The sequence below is a fragment of the Canis lupus genome, chromosome 30 (genome assembly GCF_011100685.1).
Source record: "Canis lupus familiaris isolate Mischka breed German Shepherd chromosome 30, alternate assembly UU_Cfam_GSD_1.0, whole genome shotgun sequence".
Lineage (NCBI taxonomy): Eukaryota > Metazoa > Chordata > Mammalia > Carnivora > Canidae > Canis > Canis lupus.
In genome coordinates, this window is record NC_049251.1 from 3,269,226 (window position 1) to 3,291,717 (window position 22,492).

The 22,492-nt window shown below is 35.0% G+C and overlaps 1 protein-coding gene across 8 annotated transcripts in view; it reads right to left on the reverse strand.

Annotated features, from left to right (window-relative positions):
* Positions 1 to 22,492, reverse strand: part of DPH6 (diphthamine biosynthesis 6) — a 195,285-nt gene that overhangs the window by 40,560 nt on the left and 132,233 nt on the right. For 7 of the 8 annotated variants that reach the window (XR_005381426.1, XR_005381427.1, XR_005381428.1 and 4 more), the window contains 2 exons: positions 17,218 to 17,312; positions 10,269 to 10,356 (listed from right to left, as the gene is read on the reverse strand). Coding sequence is in view for 4 of the 8 variants with exons in the window: in XM_038579974.1 (XP_038435902.1) it covers positions 10,269 to 10,356; positions 17,218 to 17,312 (183 nt within the window). In the remaining 4 variants the exon portion in view is untranslated. Of the gene's footprint in view, positions 1 to 9,570; positions 9,792 to 10,268; positions 10,357 to 17,217; positions 17,313 to 22,492 lie in introns of those variants that run through there. The other variant, XM_038579975.1, reaches the window with a different exon arrangement.

The window sequence follows — 22,492 nt, forward strand, 5'->3', positions numbered from 1 at the left end:
GTTTTGATTACTGATTTAATCTGCTTACTAGATACAGTTCTGCTCAGATTTAAATTTTCTTCATGATTTAGTTTTGGTAGGTTATATATTTCTAGAGCTTTATCCATTTCTTGTAGATTATCCAATTGTTGGCATATGATTGTTTATAGCATGCTTTTATGATCCTTTTTTTTTATTTCTGTTATACCAGTTGCAATGTTTTCTATTTTTGTTGTCTTCTACTTTTCTTAGCCTAAAGGTTTGTCAATCTTCTTTATTAAAAAAAAAAAAATCAAAACCTTTAGTTTCATGTTTTTTTTCATATTCTTTCTTTTATTTCTTCTTTATTCTTTATTGTTTCCTTTTCTTTGCTGGCTTTTGGTTTAGTGTGGTCTTTTTCTAGTTCCTTGAAGTGTAAAGTCAGGCTGCTGATTTGAGATCTTTTGTTTTCAACATATCTATTCACTGCTATAAATTTCCCTTTTGGAACTGCTTTTGCTGTATCCCATAAGCTTTAGTTTTTTTTTTTTTTTCCTTTATTTGCCTTAAGATATTTTCTAATTTCTTGTGATTTTTTTCTTTGACCTATTGATTGTTCAAGAATATAATTTTTGACAGATAAAAGCTTCATGAAGGAAATTATTTGGGGATGTTTAGTTGACTGTTGTATCCCTAGTGCTAGGCATATAGATGTAAGCACTCAATAAATATGTGTTAAATAAATGAACAGTATTCCACTTTTCTAAGAAATCACCAAAGTGAAACTTTATAAAAACATCAGAATTTTTATTTTTAAAACAATGACAATAAACAAGCTGCATATTAGAGCATAACAACTAAATATACAGTAGAACATATATAGTCAAATTTAAAAGCAGAGAAGAAAATTGGTTATTTTTATTACCCCCTCCCCCAACTGACAGATCCACCAGAGATTTTGGGTTAAAAAATACTTTTTCACTGTCCAGTTTGATTCTTGACCTCTTGACACAGTCGCATGTTGTTGCTACTACTGAAATCCATGCATTGGGGACAGAAAGGAGTCAAGTGGCTCTCAAAATTTGAAGGAATTTGATGCTTTATTTATTACTCTGCCCCAATGACCATTTGCAGCAGCAGTGACTTAGTGGTACCTAAGGCTGAAATCTCTCTGAATTTCAAGTTATATCATTGAGGTTTATAGAATTAGGATTTAAAATTTGTGAAATACTCTGCTCCCTCTTACCAAAACATTTTTTACTGCTCTTAGCTTAAGGACAAAGATGGGGGAGAGGGTGGAGTAGGAAAGCTGTACTGAACTGATGAATAAAAGTTATCATTCATATTTTCTTCCTTCCTTTGTCCCTTCTGTAAGGAAGTATTCTTGAAGTGGCATAGAGACAATGGCAGCATATCTCTCTGCACAGGGTCTTCAAGTTTATACATGTTTGCTATGAGTGGTAAAAACAAATTCCCATGCATAAGAAACTCAAGAGGACTACTATCTGAATTCTTTTGGTCTTCTTTTATATATATCCTGCCCCCCCCGCCCAGCATTTTATGTGTAGACTTCACTGTAGGATCAACTAGATTTCAATCCACATTGTGCGTACTGTTTTTATTTGAATTCTATGGAAAGTTTTAAAGGGCCCTAGAATGTCTCTTTCTACCTAGACTACTAAAGTGTTGTAGAATAACATTCATTTATTTAGCACTGGAACTCACTAAACCATCTCTACCTCCTGTAGTTAATTTTCTTAATCAAATATTTTAAAATTTACATTATATGTGCATAATAAGAAGTCACATTACAGATATGTAAGTATTAGACTTTTCTGTTTTCCCTCTTTAGGTCCCTTGCCCTAAGATAGCCAATATTATCATTCTAGTTATTTTGTGCCCACTCTTACCATCCTCATTCAAATATGAATGAATATACAAGCTCCTTGCCTTCATCAATATTTTTCAGAAAAAATAGGATCATATCCTACACAACACTCTAGAGAGACTAGATATCTGTCACTGTAATCATGATGCTGGGAATAACGATTACCTGTTAGAACTTTGTGTTGAATTTAGAATTAAAATTACTCTGTAATTTGTCCTTATTTATAGTGAATTCCATGGGGAGGGCTAAGAGTTTTTTAAACAGAATAGGTGCTCATAGGTATTTGTTAGATTGAAGAAAAAATAAAAACACAAAGATTAATGCAGAAAGTTTTTCAAGATATTTGATGGTATTTCTGAAATAAAACAAAATGAAAAGAGCCAAGAATGGGCTATGAGTCTGTGATATCTTTAAAAGTTACAACTTCTAGGAATGTGGGCTTTTACAACTATTGTAAAATATATAATTGTCCTATGAGATTATTTCAACAAAAATAAAGTACTAAGCCATAGTAGTTGGTTAATAAAATTGAAGCTAAATTTCTGTGAATCTGTTTCTTTAAAAATGCAGTAGTCTTGTCAACAATTAATTTGAAGTACCATTTCCCATAAAGCTGTTTGGAAAATCTAAAACAACTATATAAGGAAGAAAAACCTTGTGAATGGTGAAAAGTAAAAGTCTTGATTCTTCTGTTAAAGGTTATGCATTTTAATATGATCTTTTGGCTGATTTATGTAAAGCTTTGTATTTTTCATTTTCTCAAGCCTGTCACTATAGTGATGTATAGCACATTTAGCATCAAGTTTGCCATAAGCAATAAAGTCAAGGCCCCAAAGGAAATTTTAATATATTTCCCCATTTTTAAAATTTTTTTTTTTTTTTAGTTTTTATTTATTTATGATAGTTACAGAGAGAGAGAGAGAGAGAGAGGCAGAGACATAGGCAGAGGGAGAAGCAGGCTCCATGCACCAGAAGCCCGACGTGGGATTTGATCCTGGGTCTCCCGGATCACACCCTGGGCCAAAGGCAGGTGCTAAACTGCTGTGCCACCCAGGGTTCCCTATTTCCCCATTTTTAACCTGGAGCTTTCCATTATTCGGTTATTTTGTTGGGGATCTCCTGTTTACTTGATGTAAGTTTTATATTCACATGAATAACTTTATAATTTTAACTTAAAGTACACTTTAAATAGATTATTAGAGAAATTTAAGGGTCATCATATGTAAAGTAAAAATCTTGATGATGACTTAAATTTTACACTAACAACCTGTTATATTCTGGTTTGCTTAGGAGCATTTTTCTCTAACAAGATAAAAGAAAAATAAACAAGAAAGTGACTTTCATTAAATGTTATGCAACATGAAAAGGAAGCACATGTCTATAAAATTCTGTAAGAAAATATGAAGAAAATAACAATCAATTATAAATTAAAACATTGTATTCCAGAACTAATAGCTGTTAAAGAGAGTATAAAAAGAGTTTTCAAGAAATTTATAACCTAGTGGAAATAATAAGTCCTTAAACATTATAACAGTAAGAAACAAAGTGTTAGGACAGTTCATCTGGTATGACTAAATGTATGAATATATGAGTTCAAGCTTGCATCATGGGAAGGATGTAAACAGTTAAAGAAAATGAAAAAAGGATGATAGATACGATAGAATAAGCAAAGGCAAGGGAGGAAAGAAGCAGAAGGCATAGTAAAAGGAGTATTCATCCAATGCTCTTGTACTACTGGAGCAAAGGATACATGCTTGGGGTTCCTGAGAGCAAGACTAAGAAAGGAAGTTATGGTACCATGTTGGACAGTCTTTTTAATTCATGGCTAAACATTCTGCTTATTTAGAAAGCAATGTAGCTGTATTATAGATTTTTGTGCAGATACACAAAAACTAGGAAGAAAAGTCAATATGGCAATGGAATAGAACATGGGGATAATGAGAACAAGGAGTTCACTTAAAGAAGTTGCATGTTGTCGAAGAGTCTGGGCAAGATATGACTTCAACTAGAGAGATGGGCATGGAGATGGAATGGTGTAAAACACATACTAGTGAATTAGCATGTAAAGACTTAGATAACCAACTGAAGGTCATGGTAAAGAAAAGACAGCTGTAAGAAATGATGTCCATATTCTGTTCCTGAGTTATGAGGGGGAAAACAATTGTGTTAAAGAACAAAAAAAGGCAGAAAGTACACTTGGAGGAGAAAATGAGTTCAAGGCTTATACAAGATGAACTTGACACATGTTGGCAGTCATGTCCAGCAGCCAGTCAGAAATAAGGATCTAAAGTTAAGGTGAAAGTGTAGATATCAGCAGAAAGACCAGAAAGAGAGTAACTTGGGAATCACATGCATAGAGCTTAAAAGTAAATTGTGAGAGAAGACAAAATTTCACAGACAGAAAATGTGGAAAAAGAAAAAAAAAATGGAGCTTTAAAAAGGCTTGGGGCTATATACACTTGTTGAAAGTAGGAAGCAGAGAAACTACTGAAATAGATAGAAGAAATCTTGAGCAAGTAGAAGTCAGAATGGTACAGTGGTATATAACCAGTATAGGGTAATTTCTCAGGTAGATGGTGGTCAGTATTATTAAGGAAAAGAATTAACTAAGGACTATGAAGACCAAGAAAAGACCAACAGCAGTTCATCAAAGTAACTGAGGTCAAGCTAGATTGCAAATGTGTTATAGAACAAATAAACATTAAAGGAATTTAGGGAACAAATGATACTCTGAAATATCACTACATTCCTCATCTCACTATTATTTGGGGTAAAATGTTAATTAATTTACTATGAATTTGAAATAGCAACGTGATTTTGATAAAACATATGGAAAAGTATCTGTATTTTTGTACTCTAGCATTTATTTATCATTCTTTTGGAAATCATATTTTGTTTTCCCTTCTAGAGTGTACCCTTCCCTAAAGATGGTGACTTTGCCCAACCCAAGACATTGAGATACAATGGGATTTCTGGGTAAGAAACTCTCACTGTTTCCCTCTGGTTCCACACAAAGAATGCCACATCAAAGCTTGTCATTTGCACAAAAAAATAAATAAATAAATAAAATTAATTAAAATTAATTTTAAAAAATCCTAAAGGAGGCAACTTTTAGCAAATTACAAGAGTGTAGACAGATAAAATGTCTAAGGAAAATGAAAGAAATCACAGAACTAAATAAATAAATGGAGAGATACTCCATGATCATGGGTAGAAAGACAATATTGTCAAGATGCCTATTCTTTCTAATTTGGTCTACAGCTTCAATATAATCCCAATCAAAATGTCAGCAAGTTACAAACTGATTCTAATGTTTATGTGGAAAGGTAAAAGACTTAGAATAGTAAACAAAATATTGAAGAACAGTTACTGACTTCAAGACAAACTGTAAAGCTATAGTAATTAAGACATTGTGGTACTGGTAAAAAAAAAAAAATATATATATATATATATAATATAAAAGAGAAATAATAGAGAATCCAGAAAAGGGCCCTCAACTCTATGGTCAACAAATATTCGACAAAGCAGGAAAGACTATCCACTGGAAAAAGGACAGTCTCTTCAATAAATGGTGCTGGGAAGGGAAAATTGGACAGCCACATGCATAAGAATGAAACTAGACCATTCTCTTGCACCATACACAAAGATAAACTCAAAATGGATGATAGATCTAAATGTGAGACAAGAATCCATCAAAATCCTAGAGGAGAACACAGGCAACACCCTTTTTGAACTAGGCCACAGCAACTTCTTGCAAGATACATCCATGAAGGCAAGGAAAACAAAAGCAAAAATGAACTTTAGGGACTTCATCAAGATAAGAAGCTTCTGCACAGCAAAAGAAACAGTCAACAAACCTAAAAGATAGCCTACAGAATGGGAGAAGATATTTGCAAATGACGTATCAGATAAAGGGCTAGTATCCAAGATCTATGAAGAACTTATTAAACTCAACAGCATAGAAACAAACCATCCAATCATGAAATGGACAAAAGACATGAACAGAAATTTCACAGAGGAAGACATAGACATGGCCGACAATCACATGAGAAAATGCTCCGCATCACTTGCCACCAGGGAAATACAAATCAAAACCACAATGAGATACCACCTCACACCGGTGAGAATGGTGAAAATTAACAAGATAGGAAACAACAAATATTGGAGAGGATGTGGAGAAAGGGGAACCCTCCTGCACTGTTGGTGGGAATGTGAACTGGTACAGCCACTCTGAAAAACTGTGCGGAGGTTCCTCAAAGAGTTAAAAATAGACCTGCCCTACAACCCAGCAATTGCACGCTGGGGATTTACCCCAAAGATACAGATGCAGTGAAATGGCAGGACACCTACACCCCAATGTTTATAGCAGCAATGTCAACAATAGCCAAGCTGTGGAAGGAGCCTCGGTGTCCATCGAAAGATGAATGGATAAAGAAGATGTGGTCTATGTATACAATGGAATATTCCTCAGCCATTAGAAATGACAAATACCCACCATTTGCTTCGATGTGGATGGAACTGGAGGGTATTATGCTGAGTGAAGTAAGTCAATCAGAAAAGGATAAACATTACATGGTCTCATTCATTTGGGGAATATAAAAAATAGTGAAAGGGATTAAAGGGGAAAGGAGAGAAAATGAGTGGGAAATATCAGAGAGGGTGACAGACATGAGAGACACCTAACTCTGGGAAACGAACAAGGGGTAGTGGAAAGGGAGGTGGGCGGGGAGTTGGGGTGACTGAGGGGGGCACTTGACGGGATGAGCACTGGGTGATATGCTATATGTTGGCAAATTGAACTCCAATTAAAAATAAAAAGAATAGACAAATAGAGCAAAAGAACAGAAGAGAGAGTCCAGAAATAGATCCACATAAATAGAAGTTAACTGATCTTTGGCAAAGGAGCAAGGCAAATAAGGGAGAAAAGATAGGTTTTTTGTTTTTTGTTTTTTTTTAAACAAAGGTGCCAGAACAGCTATACTTCCAGCTACAAAAAAAGAATCCAGACACAGTCTTTATACTTGTATATATTCTTCATTTTTATAAAAATTAACTCAAAATAGGACACAGATCCAAATATAAAATGCAAAATTATAAAACTCCTAGAAGATAACATAAAAGAAAATCTAGATGACTTTTGGTTTGGTGATGACTTTTTAGATACAATATCAAAGGCACGATACATGAAAGAAATAATAATTCAGGAAAATTAAAACTTCTGCTCTATAAAAGATATTGCCAAGAAAGTAAGAAGATAGCCATTGACCGGGAAAAATACATGCAAAAGACATAGCTGATAAAGAACTATTATTCAAAATATACAAAGAGCTCTTAAAGTTCAATAATAATAAAACGACTCAAAAAATGAGCAAAGATCTGAACAGAAACTTCAAAGAAGATATAGGAATGGGCAAATAAGCATATGAAAAGATGTTCCACATCAAATGTCATCAGGAAATGCATATTAAAGAACAATGACATAACACTGCACACCTATTAGAATGGTAAAAGTCCAAAATATTGACAATATTGAATGCTGATGAGGCTGTAGAGCAATCAGAATTCTCATTTATTGCTGGTGGCAATATAAAATCTTACAGTCACACTGGAGGACAGTTTGATGGTTTCTTAGAAAACTAAACACAGACTTAACTATACAATCTGGCAGTTACATTCCTTGGTATTTACTCAGGGGAGTTGAGCACAAAAACCTACACATGAATGTTTATAGCAGCTTTACTTTTTATGTGTGTGTGTGTGTTTGTGTGTGTGTATTTTTTTATTGGAGTTCAATTTGCAACATATAGCATAACATGCATTGCTCATCCCCTCAAGTTAGCAGCTTTACTTATAATTGCCAACTTAGAAGCAACCAAGATGTTTGGTAGGTGAATGATAAGTAAACTGTGGCACATCCAGACAATGGAATATTATTCAACAATTAAAACTCAGGAAAAGACATTGAGGAAGTTACACACATATTTCTAGGCAAAAAAAGCCAATGTGAAAAGGCTACATATGGTATGACTGCAACTATATGGCATTCTAGAACTGTAGAGACAGTAACAAGATCAATGGTTACCAGGAGTAAGAGGGAAAGAAAGGATGAATAGGCAGTACACTGCAGATTTCTAGGGCAGTGAAACTATTTTGTATGATGCTATAGTGGTGGATACATGTCGCTATACATTTGCCTAAATCCATAGAATGTACAATATTAAGAGCAAACCATAATGGAAACTATGTACTTTGGGTGATAATGATGTGTTGATGTGGGTTCATTGACTGTAACAAATGGCCACTTGGATGCCAGATATTGATTGTAGGGAAAGGCTGTTCATGTGGGCATATGGGAACTTTCTGTTCCTTCTGCTCAATTTTGCTGTGAATCCAAAACTGTTGTAAAAAAATTAAGTCTATTCAAAGTTGTCTAAGGTCAGCACGGATAATACCAAGATTTTGTTTTTTCATAACTTGGCTATTGTAGATAATGTTGCTATAAATACTGGAATGCCTGTATCTCATTGAATTAATATTTTCGTATTCTTTGGGTAAATACCAGTGTGCAATTGCTGGATTATACGGTAGTTCTATTTTTAACTTTTTGATAAACCTCTACACTGTTTCTAGAGTGACTGCACCAGTTTGCATTCCCACCAATTTAAGATCGTTCCCCTTTCTCCACATCCTCACCGACACCTGCAGTTTCTTGTATTGTTGATTTTAGACATTTGGACAGATATGAGGTGATTATCTCATTGTAGTTTTGATTTACATTTCCCTGCTGATGAGTGATGTTGAACATCTTTTCACGTGTCTGTTGGCCACCTGCATGTCTTTTTTGGAGAAATGTCTGTTCATGTGTTCTGCCCTTTTTTTAATTTGATTATTTGTTTTTTGGATGTTGAGTTTCATAAGTTCTTTACATATTTCAGATACTAACCCTTAATCAGATACGTCATTTGCAAATATCTTCTCCTATCCCATAGGTTGCCTTTTAGTTTTGTTGACTGTTCTTTTGGGTGTGTAAAAGCTTTTTATTTTGATGTAGTCCCAGTAGTTTATTTTTGCCCTTGCTTCCTTTGCCTCAAAAGATAGATCTAGAAAAAAGTTGCTATAGTCAATGTCAAAGAGGTTACTGCCTATGTTCTTGTCTGGGATTTCTATGGTTCCAGGTCTTTAATATATTTTGAATTTGTTTTTGTGTATGGTTTAAGAAAGTGGTCCAGTTTCATTCCTTTGTATGTTGCTGTCCAGTTTCCCAAACACCCATTTATTGAAGAGATTATCTTTTTACCATTGGGTATAAGAACTGCATTCTTCAATGTTATAAAATAGACTATGATTTACCAATATTCTTCTTGATTGCCCAATACTGTTGATAAAATGAATACTATACCAAAACAAAAATGACAAGTCATGTCAGTAACAGCCAGTAGAATAAACTTGATTGGCTAAATAAAGTGATGATTGCCTTTTCATTCTAATATTCAAATGCTCTGCATCATTATATTACTCGCAGAGATGAAAGCACGAAAGAGAGAAGAAGGGAAATAAAACTGTGATGAAAGCAAAGAAATGTTCCAGAAATGAGAGTTAGAGATGAAGTAAAAGGGGAAAAAGGGGCACAGATCATGTACAGGTCATGGATAGTACACAGTAACAAAAGTTAGAGAAAGTGAATCCTGAGGAAGTCGCCAATAATAAAGAATGAGACTTTCACATTTCCCCAATTAATCAATGTTTCTATTAACCTCTTCTGATAAAGATATATATTTGTAAGAATAAAAAAATTCAGAGAAGAAGCTGGACATAAGAAAGCTAAGAAAATGCTATGTGGTCTTTTTCATATAGAAATGGCAGCTTAGTAAACAATGTCCAAAAATGCTCTTCAAGAAGGATGTATATAGTTAGATGTTCTGCAGTTGTCAGACACTGGGGGCACCTATTTAAAAAAAAAAAAAGAGGAAGAAGAAGAAAAATGCACATTTATTCAGTGTCAGTGAATATACTCCACTTAAATAACATTCTTTTCTTTGAGACGGCAATGGACTGGGAAAACAAATGAAATACTAAAAAAACAAGGTGAACAATGAGCTATTTAGGTAAAGCTGAGCATATAATGGCTGATGTGTCTAAACAGAAATTCAGTGGGTTTCACTCTGTGTGCGCACATGGCAGAAATAGTAGTAGAGACCTATAAGATAAGAGGTTCCTTTCATTGAATATGAAGGATGTTTGAAGAGCAGATTCAATTTCTCAAGGATTACCAACTTTTTGGGAAAAGGTCACCAATAGCCATCTTCTCATTTAATTCAGTGATCTACTTTCAATCCTGTCTATCCTAATTTTTCTGGAGCCAATGCATATGTGTCAATTTTCTCTTGAAATCACTGTGAAAGTAAATCTTAGATTTACTTGCCTTGTCCTCCAAGTGCAATTCCAAAAAGCGTAGATAAGCAACAGGTGCAAATGCGTCAGCTGAATGTATGACCACTTCTGATGAATCACTAAAACACAAACATTTTATAATGCATTTATTTACTACATAAATTGTGGCAAATTGTTTTCTGCTAGTGACTAGAAGAGACCAAAAATCCCCCTTTTGTATTTATTTCCACTAGTAAACAATACGTAGTGATTAACATCATTTTTAATAATCCAATATTTAACTAGGAAAAGGATCGAGGATGCTACATTTGCAAGAAAAAGTAAAGAAGCTTTTGTCTTTATAATGACACATAGTTCAACTTTCAGGTTCACTCAAAGCTCTCTGAACAGTTTTGAAACTTAAAATTCGTATTCAATTTCATTTTCACAAATTTGCTTGGTAGGGGCTAACCATTAAACAATAGCGCTTTATCTTCATTATTCCTTTCATTTTCAAGAGGTAATTCATTCAGTGTTTCACACAAAATCTCAATTATCCTTCACAAAAGCAGTACTGGTGACGGTTTTAAGCTCTAGGTGAACTCTTCACACTGCAATATCATTGCTATTAAAATTGATTGTTTGACATAGTAATTACCACATTCAGGTAAAATGGTATGAACTGCTTGCTGGCACCATATGGATACATGTAAATTAACTCAACTTTTATCAAAAATACCCTGTAAAGCACCTATGAATAACTAAGATTATGTGTGAAGTTCAAATAACTAATTATTTTTTATTGTTGTTTATTAAGAAAGCCATTCAACTGAAATTTTAAAAATAGAATTTCCCCATATCTCTTTAATGCCTAGGGAACTAGTTCCATTGTTTATATTAATACATTGTTAGCATTTTAACCTTTGTAGGATAGCAAAATAAATTGTTACTTTATTTGACTTTGCCACTAATGTAAGATATTTTTGAGTTAACTTTTGTAAAGTGAAGTTACTTAGTGGCAATAAAAGGAACCTCAAAATATTTGGCTCCAAAATATTAAATTTTCATGGACAAAATCTGTTTACGTTCCCCTTTGAACGATCAGAGATAGAGGCAAAAAATGTTTGATGATTAAAAATGTCAACTACCGTTCATGAACCTTTAATATCAAATATGCCTCTTGTTAATGCTTAGGAAAAATAACATTAAAAAGGGTTTCTGTGACAAGGAAAGCAACTTAGGCTATAAAAGAAACAGAAATATTAAAGAGTCAGGATCCTGACAGAAAGATAACCTGCCTTCACAGGCTACATTAACCAAAAGACAGCTCTGGTAGGGGAGGGGAGGCGGGGAGAGAAAGAGAAAGTAAAGAGGCCTGACTTGCTCTCCCACACCTGCCCCTCTGGCTTGTTAGCTCTGGTCTTGTTTTTTCTACTTACTCCAAAATTGTATCTTGGCTTATCAATCAGATTCAAATCCCAATTCCTATGTACAACCCTCACTCTTACATTAAATTTCAATCTCCCTACTCCTGATCTCAGCCTTAGAAACTGACCCTGAGCCTTAATTATGCCTAATCTAGGCAGCTTGGTTTTGCTATCCTTCACAATGGAGTGCAGCAAAACTATAATTAACCTGGCACCAATGCTATGTCAGTAGAAAGGGTTTCAAGCCCTCCCTTCTCATGCCAGCTATCTGCAATAGAAACAGAAGGCTGACAGCAAATAGCTCATTTAATTAATGTAATTACTGCATTCTGAATAAAGATGGTTATCCAGAGAAAATACAGAATATTCTAAGCACTAAATAAAGAAGAATATGATTTTTATGGATTCTATTAAACTCATAATCTCTAATTGACTAACATCATTTCATTCACTTCTACAAAGCCAGCCAACTGGAAGAGACTAGATCTCAAATGAACAGTTTTTAGTTTCAAACAGAATAATGCCACTATTGCTCTTCTTTTCCCTTTCAGAAACTCAAATGAAATTCAACTTTCAAGGATCTTTGGTTTCTGTCTGCTTTGTGGGTTTCTCGGAAATCTAGAGTATGATCTGTTGGAATATCCTCAGAGTTACCCAGAAAATTAAGACTAACTTGTGCCACAGCAAAAATGCTCTTTTCCCTGTTAATGTAAATAGTCAGTTTGGGCAGTGTATCTTATGCAACTGAGGTTTCTCTGTAGCCTAGAGGGCTAGCCCATGTTCCCTTTCATTTCTGCATTAGGCTCACCCCTAGATACAACTTCAAAAGGACAGCTGCTGAGTCAGGCCAGCATCCCAAGGTGTGAGGTCATGCGTGTGTGTGTGTGTGTGTGTGTGTGTGTGTGTACAGCCCTGCGGTATATATATATATATATATCCCCTCACTTCAAAACAAAAAAAACTTATATTCTCTTGAGACAGCCATGGTCTTTGTTCCTACCTTTCCTCTAAGAAGACAACTATACAAAGATATTCCCTGTGGACTCACACTTCTCCTTAGAAACATCTCCAGTGTCATTTCTGTGAAACCTTCCTTGACATTCTCCAACAGTTCTAGTTTTCTCCTTATATGTGCTTTAGTAATGTGTTCACAGCCTTTTCATTGCACATCCAATACATTATAATTATGTGCCTATATGCTTGTGTCTCTTAGAGAGGGACCACATTCGGGTCACCTTTGTCTGACTCTCCCCGACCCCACCCCTCTTGGCTCAGTATGGAGTACATTTATGGTATTTATCAGAAATGTGTTGAATAAATGACTGTATAGTGAAACTCTGGTAAGTATCTTCACATTACACACTATTAACTCTCACAAACCCACACTGATTTTTTAATTACCTGTCTTCTCATGGATATATACTTTCTCAAATGCATATACCACATGAACATTTTATCCATATACACACACATGCATGTCATATGCACACTATAATAATACCATATGGTATCCCTGGCCTAATAAAGATAACATTTAATAGATCTAAAAATTTAAATATAAGAAAAATAGTTCATAAATTTAAATAAATCCCAGGTGATACAGGATAGATGTCAGAAGGTAAGTAAGTACTTGATTCATTACCACTGCTAAGTGCCACATTGTTATACTCTGTGCTGAGTTATGTCTTGAGTGGGGAGCAAATAGGAGAAGGTGGGAAAAATGAATACAAAGTGTTTTAACCATAGGATTTAATCATTCTTTCCTTATGTCCTTCCTTCCCCCCCTTTCTCCTTCCCTCCCATTCTTCCTTCCTTCCATCCATCCCATGTGTAGCAACTTTACATCAGTAGTATAGTAACATTGATAATTCAAATGGAAAGATGGAGTTGTATCAAATACTGACATTTTATAAATATGTTCATTAATAGAAGAAAATCACTTCCATTAATACAACATTAAGAGTTCAGTTCTTATGTCTGATATACATACATACATATTTTAAAGTAAGAAGCAATAAGAAAGTAGGCTCTTTATTTGAGGACCTACAATTGTCCCAGAATTATCCTCCTTTTGTAAAGCCTAGGCTATAATTCTTTTCCTCAAGGCCTCTCAGAATAAATCCTTCGCTTTCTAAAATAAATCTGCATCTAGAAGTGAGTAATCACATATTTATTGACATGAAAAATGAATTGTAAAATGTTCTAGTTAGAAAAATTTTAAATTACTTCCAAAGACTGCTATATCAGTCTTTCCTACAAGATTTCAAAAATGTTAATTGGGGCAAAATGTATCTCATAAACTTCCAGAACCACCCTAGTTTCTCTAAATTACTTTGGGATCCAAAAATGATTCAATCTATGTTTTTGAAAAAAAAAAAAAATCCCTAATAATAATCAAGCCATTTTGCAAATAAGTTTACTTTTTCTCCCCTTAGAGGCAGTTTTCTCCTTTTCATCAAAAAAAATTTGTACCAGATATCTGATTTGTACCAGATTTCTTTTTTTAAAAAATTTTAAAAAGATTTTATTTATTTATTCATGAGATACACAGAGGCAGAGACACTGGCAGAGGGAGAAGCAGGCTCCATGCAGGAAGTCCAATGCGGCACTCGATCCCGGGACTCCAGGGTCACGCCCTGGGCCGAAGGCAGATGCTAACCCACTGAGCCACCCAGGGATCCCCCTGAAATGAGATTTCTAATAATCAGTTAGTTTTATGCCAACTGTGGCAGACCACTATTAAATAGAACAAGAGAAGCTGTTAAATTTGACCAAAGAATGAATTCAAAGTTACAGGGTCCAGTATTCTTAATGGTCAACTGTCAACAAATAGTTTCAAGAACTAAACTTCTTTTAATTGTATCATCTCTAAATAAAATAACTTTCATTTACATATAGTTTTGGAATGTGCAATGTATATTCACTCACAGTATCACATTTAATGCTTATTAAGTAGGTATGATAAGGACATTTTTTATTTTAAAGAGGAGGTAAGATTTTATTTTATCTATTTTTAAAGATTTTATTTATTCATGAGAGACACAGAGAGAGGCAGAGACACAGGTAGAGAGAGAAGCAGGCTCCATGCAGGGAGCCCAATGTGGGACTCGATCCCGGAACTCCAGGATCATGCCCTGAGCCAAAGGGCAGGTGCTTAACTGCTGAGCCACTCAGGCATCCTGAGGAGGAAAGATTTTATACAATAGGTGACATGCTTTTTCCACTAAACTAGGATATGTCCCAACCTATAACCTCCAATTATAACCTAAAAAGAACACATGGGATAAGTAAGTGAAAATGGGATAAGTAAAAACAAACAAATAATAAATAAATAAATTCAATAATATTTAACAAATATTTATATTAGTGACAACTACATGTTCTAAGAGTTCAAGAATGAGAACAAGTAGAGGGGATAGCAGCAAAAGCCTTTAAAAATGGAAGGATTTTTACAGCATAGGAAATACGGCCACTGGTACTATAGTAGTAGCAAACAGCACTGCATGGTAACAGAGGGTGGCTACATTTGTGGTGAGCAGAGCATAACCTGTAGATTTGTCAGATCACTATGCTGTACACCTGAAACTAATATAATGTTTTGTGTCAACTATATTTCAATTTTTTTTTAAAAAGGAAGGATTTAGCAAAGAGGAGAAAAATGGGAAGGCAAGCTAGAGAAAAGGCATCAAGACAGTTATGAAGATAAGATGAGGCACAGCCTATGAAGAAAAAACCATAGAAAATGCTTAAGTGTCAAAATTAGATGAGTGATTAACTGATAAATGAATAGGAGTGAAAAGACAGTGCTTCTTCTGTGTTCTCAAGATACACATCTGTATGTTAGCACTTAGGTATTGTTGATTTGCCCGTCTCTCCTGTTACAGGAAGACTTCTACAGAGTGGAGCAGTAGCTTGCTGAGTTCCACCCACATAATCCACCTCAACAAACCATTATTCAATGGAACTGAAAAGCTCATTTCAGCACTAGAGGGTTTTAAGATACCTCTCCTGGCATCCCTCTCTATAATAGCATGACTAATTTCTCTCATGCCATTGTCTCAGCCAGGCTTAGGTTTCCTTGCCTACAAGTGATGTCTACAAAAGTTTCAGTTTTCAGGTCTAAAGCACTATAATAAATAGACCTTCTGGTTATGTAATACAGTACATTTCTTATAATTCTAGGTTATTCATAAAGACCTCTAGGATTTCAAGTTGTCAAGTAAATGGGAAAAGTTGTATTCTTTGGCATTTTTCATTTATCGTCTTTTTTTAAACTAATTTCAGCTAGTTCCATATTAAAAAGTAAATATACTGCAAGTTTCTCATTATACTGTAATTTCACCCTCACATGCAAATAGTTTTCTTGAATAACAAAACATTTTTTTTATAGAAGACCTAATGTACACTTCATTCATGAATCATTTTGTGATGAGTAGTCAGAAGAAATATCTTTCACATATGAACTTATAACTTTTATCCTTTACCATCTTGTATCTTAATTGTACACAGATGTGTCTTCCACTCAACCTCTGAAGGCAGGCGCTATCCTTGAACATCAATGGTGCCCAGTAGAATGCTTTAGACACAATAGGTACTTGCCAAATAAATTATTCTGCCAATGATTATTAAATGGAAAAGAAGTTAGAAGAACATGAAAGAAGTAAGAGTGGATGAATATTACAAATATGATAATGAAAATGTCTTGGCCATGTTTCACTAAATAGACATTTTTTAGAAAATTCATTTAGAATTGTCTTAATTTTCTTAGATCACTCCTCTGCTCATTATTAAGATGTACAAAGGAATCACTCCTAAGTGGTGAACATACTGAAGCTGTCCACTTAATACAGGATTCCAATCTTTCATCAGATGAGCCTCCTGAAATCAAGCATAATTCTGCCAATCTTTTCTAAGAAAAGAGCTTAGGAAAAGCAGACAAAGTGCTCTCTTGGCATAGGAGAAGGACAACACAAATTAGAGTACAGATAACAATGTTAACGGTGAAAAAAAAGTTCTTGTTTCTCACTTTACTAATTTTAACAATCTGTGGCAAAGAAATCACAGTGCTTGCCATAAACTGAATTCACTCAGAAACAAAGTTTATATGTAAAAATAACCCCAAATAATAAAATAGAAATGTTTAGCATTACTATTCCAAGTTGTAAAAGCCAAGAAAAGGGAAAAAGAGGATGGAGTTAATGGAACCCACAGGCTACTGATGTGGCAGTTTATCAAATGTAGCTGTAATGAAAGATAAATAATACAGGCAATTCATACTTCATGGAAGGATAAAAGTGTCAGTGTGCAGGTACCACTTTTACTGCAGGGCATAATCAGCAAGTAAACGAAAAGTGCAATGTCTAAAAAGTTTATAGCCTTCTATGAAGGCCTCATCTTGTCAGGTATTGATTTAGGTATTCAGACAACTTCACTGGTATTAAACAAATTGAGTGTTTGTGAACTTAGAGGACACGTTCTATTTCTCCCAACAAAAGTTGCCTCAAGCTTAATGTTAAGTTGTTTCCATCACTTAAATGTAAGGAGAGGGAAGAAAATGCTGAAATGGTATCTTACACAATTATTTTCTTCTTAAATAGAGGGCAATCCAAAGTGAATGTTTCATACTCTCCACCTTCTCCACAAACATGGACTCCATACTTCTTAGAAAGCTGGAGATAGGAAAACAATAACAAAACAACAACAACAACAACAAAACAGAAACTTAGAATTAGACAGTAAAAAGGCTCACTTAATATTATTTTTTCCTAAAAAAAATCCACGCAAGAAACTTTAATTCCAAAATCTATCACAAGCTATAGGAAAGCAACTATATTTCTACTTAGAGCAGGTGTTCTAACATTTTATGTATAATGAGGAAACTTAGAGATTACTATAAATTTTAAGAAGGACACTAGCTTTCGATTCAAAGAAGGCTAAGGAGAAAAGGTTAGGTACTAAATGAAAATATATGTTGCCGACGTGTGCTTCCCTTTACCCTTTAACCTATATGTGAATGGGAAAAAAACAGGTTGTGTTCAGAGCATTTCTCAGAGACACAGAGAAAGCAATCTAAGGCCTTTCTTTTGGCCTGTGAACAGAAAGGAGTCACACACATGGTTATTATGCTTGAGGTTATTATTAGTGAAGTTGCAAAGGTACTGAGAACAAATAAAGTTCCAAAGCTGTAGACAAGCTTAGGAAGGTCCGCTCCAAGAGAAGTTGGGATAGCTTATTGTGTTGTCTAATTAAACCTGAAATTAAAAAAGAAGCAAGCAAAGAAACAACCAACCTGTGGTTTGCATTAAATATAAGCTATATTATCTAAATAATCTTGATACAGAGAGTAAAATAATTTCCCATTTGGCTGGTATGTGGCTGGAATCAGTGCCGGGGAACACTCTCAACTGATTGTGTCAGAGAATCTTCCTGCTCTTGTGTTGAGGCTTTATTATCATGCTCCATCTCCTTCATTCTGAATTTCACAGCTTTCCCTGCTTATAGCCCCTCCTAGTCCAAAGTCCTCATTGCCCAAAGTAAGAGTGACTCCACTGATGTTCACTGTTACTGCTAATGTTCCACTATGGGCTAAATCTTCAGCTTTATTTGAATAGTTATGCATTTATTTCTCTGGTTACTTTTGTGGTTGCGCTGTAATTCTGAATCCATTACATTTAAACTCTTGACTATGTGCCCTTAGGGATTTAAAGCAAGGGTCTGTGAGAATTCTACTGCTCTTTCCAAGATCAGCAGTCATATGAATGACACCATAAAGTCAAATAGTAAGAAAAGTGAGGGAAAGAAAACTGGGTGGCATTTTCTTTGAGCTCATAAGAGCAAAGCAGAAATTTTCACCATGTAGACTCATGAAGTAGAGAAGCAATTGGTCCTGATGGGAGCAGATAACAGGAATAGATTACTTTCCCATAGGGATGCCTGGGTGGCTCAGAGGTTGAGTGTCTGCCTTCAGCCCAGGGCGTGATCCTGGAGTCCCGGGATTGAGTCCCTCATTGGGCTCCCTGCATGGGGCCTGCTTCTCCCTCTGCCTCTTTCTCTCTGTGTGTCTGTCTCTCATGAATAAATAAAATCTTTTAAAAAAGTTACTTTCCCATCTTAAATCAAATTAAATTAATATCTGCTTTGTAATAAAAATGTAGAAATAATGATGGGATATGGGTTTCAGGGATGTTTCCTCATTCTGGTAGCTAGGGTTTGTCCTTTTTTTTTTTTTTTTTTTGGTGATATCCCTTTCACTGATTTTCTCATTCCAGCAACTTTCCACCAAATGAACTTTCTGATCTCACCTTTGTGGTATTTTTATGTGGGAGTATACCCTATCAACTATTAGCTTCCTTTTATTGGAAAATGCTTTACTCAAGCTTTGCATAATTTCCATAATCTACCACCAAAGAATAACTGGATTTTTAAATTAAAATTGGCATAGCTGTATCCTACTGAAGTAGTTCTATTAGCCTTTGGTAAAAAGAATATCAACTGTTATGTTAAACCAATATATTATCATTATAAAAAGACTGCCAGTACTAGGAAATCTAAAATTTGAATGTATCCAGCGATATTTTCAGTTCACACAAAATATTTCCATAATATTAATTCAATAACTTCTTCAACCAGTATTTATTGAACAATGATTATTAGGCAGGTTGTGTTAGATAAAGAAGACCTGAAAGTAAGCAAGATAACATCCCTGGTCTTTTGAAGCTTATCAAATATACTACACCCTATATTTAAACACAGCAAGATAATGAAAGAGTGATGTAGCTTCTATAAATAACCCACACAATCTCTTTGCCCTTTTTATTACAGATTCATCAGCATGAACACAGATTCTAGGTCAAGAAATTCGAATAAAGAGCTCAGTAATTTCTACAGCTGATGAACCAAGAAGTTCTCTGACTATGAATCCTTAGGATGTCTTTTGCAGCCACTCTAAACTCTACTAGCTTCAAGCTCTAATAGACATAAGTCCTCAGAGAAAAATCCATCTTTATTGGCTTACTTTTAGCCAGCTTCAAGGCCCTCTGATGTTCCAAGAGAACTTTCTGAAGAAGTGAAGCCCACGCTAGCCAACCACTTTCTGTAATGAATCTTCTTCTAAGCCATAGCAATCTATCAGAAATCAACATCCTTGTAGCACAAAGCATGATGTATGCCCATTCTAGAAAGGGTCAGTTTAGAGAAGTGGAGAATCCAGAGACAGGTTAATGGTAAAAATATTCAATTTACTTTTCTAAAACCTGCAAGTTTATGTTACTAATACACTGTTCACAGAAAGTTGCAACTTTATTCCTAACATGTCTCAGGTCTGTGTCTGGTTTCAAAAAAAAATTGCCATTATTGTATGCCAGCACTTAATCATTACAAATACAGTTTGTAACTCTCTTTTTTATAAAAAATGCTAAATAGGTAACAGTTTTTCTAGTTTAGTTTCTCACTGAATTGTCATGATTCTTTCCATAATTTAAGTATATAAAATAGCAATCTATATTGAAAAGTTACAAACATTTTTCTTTTGTCTATTTCTCACTAAGGTCTAATATTTATTAATGATTAAAATGTATTTAACAGTTTTAGTTAATACGTAAAAAGTCGAAGTAGGCAGTTATAGTCATCAAAACAGCAAAAACATGCCAGACAGTTTATAAAATCAGGATTTGTTTGTTTGTTTGTTTCACATAAGGAGAGCTGAGGATGCAAAGAAGTCTGGATGAACTAAATTCCAGACCAGGGTGAGCCTTTCCTAGGTGAGTAAAGATCAATAGCTACCTTCTTATTGGGCAAACAGCATACTTCCACAGATGGGGGACTTCTAGCAGTGTGTGTAGAAAGCAGCCAAACACATGACCATCTGTGGACTTCTGTGATGGCTTATTAAGAGTCCTGAGGAGACCCAGGGAGTCTGTTTAGCCTGCCAGTTCCTTCCCATAGCTTGCCAGCTATTTCCCAAAGGCCTTAACCAAGTGCACATCGTGGCTACATGCAAAAGGCTGTGGCCAGGACAGAAGGAGAGAGAGAGATTCCTTTGGAAATATCAGCTCATCACATCTTTTCTATTGAGCTTTCCCTTTGCAAAAGACTGGGGACAGGGCAAGAAGACAGAGATTTTTTTCCAAGGCATGGAAGGTCAGGAAGAAGGCAAGGAGAGGCTCATAGCAATAAGCAGGCACAAAACTCTAGTGGCAGGATAGCAAAGCAGGGGGAGAGGGTGAGAGAAAAGAAAGAAGGGGGGGGATGGGGAGCAGAGGAAGAGAGGGGAAAACAGGTGAGGGGAGGAAAAGGAGAGAGACAGAGATAGAGACAGAGATATCTAGACTCAATGAAGCAAGCATAGATCACAAGCCCTGATAAATGAAAAGCCCTGATACTACTCTTAAAGCATTTGAAAACAAGTAGTAAATGGGAAAAAATGCAATCAGATCAGACCAAGCTCAGCTGGATATTAAACAGAATAAATACCCCAGGCTAGCTATCAGAGGAAGGGATATGGCTTTTGGGGAGTAAATATTATTTACTTTAGTCTCTACTGTTCTTTTTTATTTCAGTATCTACCATAAAATATGTTAAAAAATTAAGAGATGCCAAAAAGTAAAAACTGGCCTATAATCAATAGAAAAACAAACAGAAAAATAGAAATAGATCCAACATTAATCAAATACTGCACTCAGTAGGCAAGGACTATAACATAACTAATGTAAATATGTTAGAGGATTTAGTGAAAAAGACAAATGAAATTCATGAACAGAGAGTAGTTTCAGCAAAGATGGAAACCAAGGATAGAGAGATCTAGGTTCATATCCTGGCCCCAACACTAATTATTAGGCATGGGACCTGGGATAAATTACTTATCTTCTCTGAATTTCCATTTTCCTAGGTAATACCTACACCCTTATGGGCATGTTGTGACTGTTAAGACAGATAAATGATACATGCAAAGCTTTTAACTCAGTCCCTAGTGCACAGGAAACACTGAGTACATAGTATTTTTTCTCTATTAGATTAATTTGCCCTTCCCTTGGGCCTTCTGCTCTTTTATCTACGTACTCCTTTCTTTGAGGATCATGACCACTTCTATATCGATTACTTCTATGCAAATGGTTCTCAAAGCAAAAATCTTAGCTCATGATCTCTCTCCCATATATTAGTCCCCACTCAAAATTCTTATTGAGTGTTTTATTTGGGAGTCTTGTCTTAAATTTAACATGAATAAAACAAAGTTCTTAATTCTTTTTTCTTATAACCATTTCTCCCTATTTCTGTAATGCTCAATTCCCTGTTTCTGTAATTGTTCATTCATACTGAAAGCTAGAAATACTGAAGAACTTAACTCCTTCCTTTCTTTCTGTCATTCTTTCTGCAACAGAGCCTACATTTTAAACTTTTTCATTAATTCATTTATTGAATCAACAAATCTTTACTTGGTACTTACTAAGTGCCATATTCTGTTCCAAATGCTAGGCATATGGCAGTGAATAAGAAGGACAAAGTAAACAAATGTATTCCATTCTAACATCCTTCATGATCACTTCACACTTGAACTATTATTACAGTCATCTCTTATCTTCCTCCTTAGTTTTTACACTTCCCAATCTTTCCTATATATCATCATCATACTAATTTTCCTTAACAATAAATGACCATGGCACTCATCTGCTTAAAACTTTTTGGTGACTATTACCTATTCAATAAAAATCAAACTCTGTAGACAAACACTTCAGCCATTTGGTCCCATCTTTTGCACGGATAAAAGATATAAAGCCAATACAAAAGGGACGCCTGAGTGGCTCAGCAGTTGAGCATCTGCCTCAGCTCAGAGCGTGATCTTGGGGTCCCACGA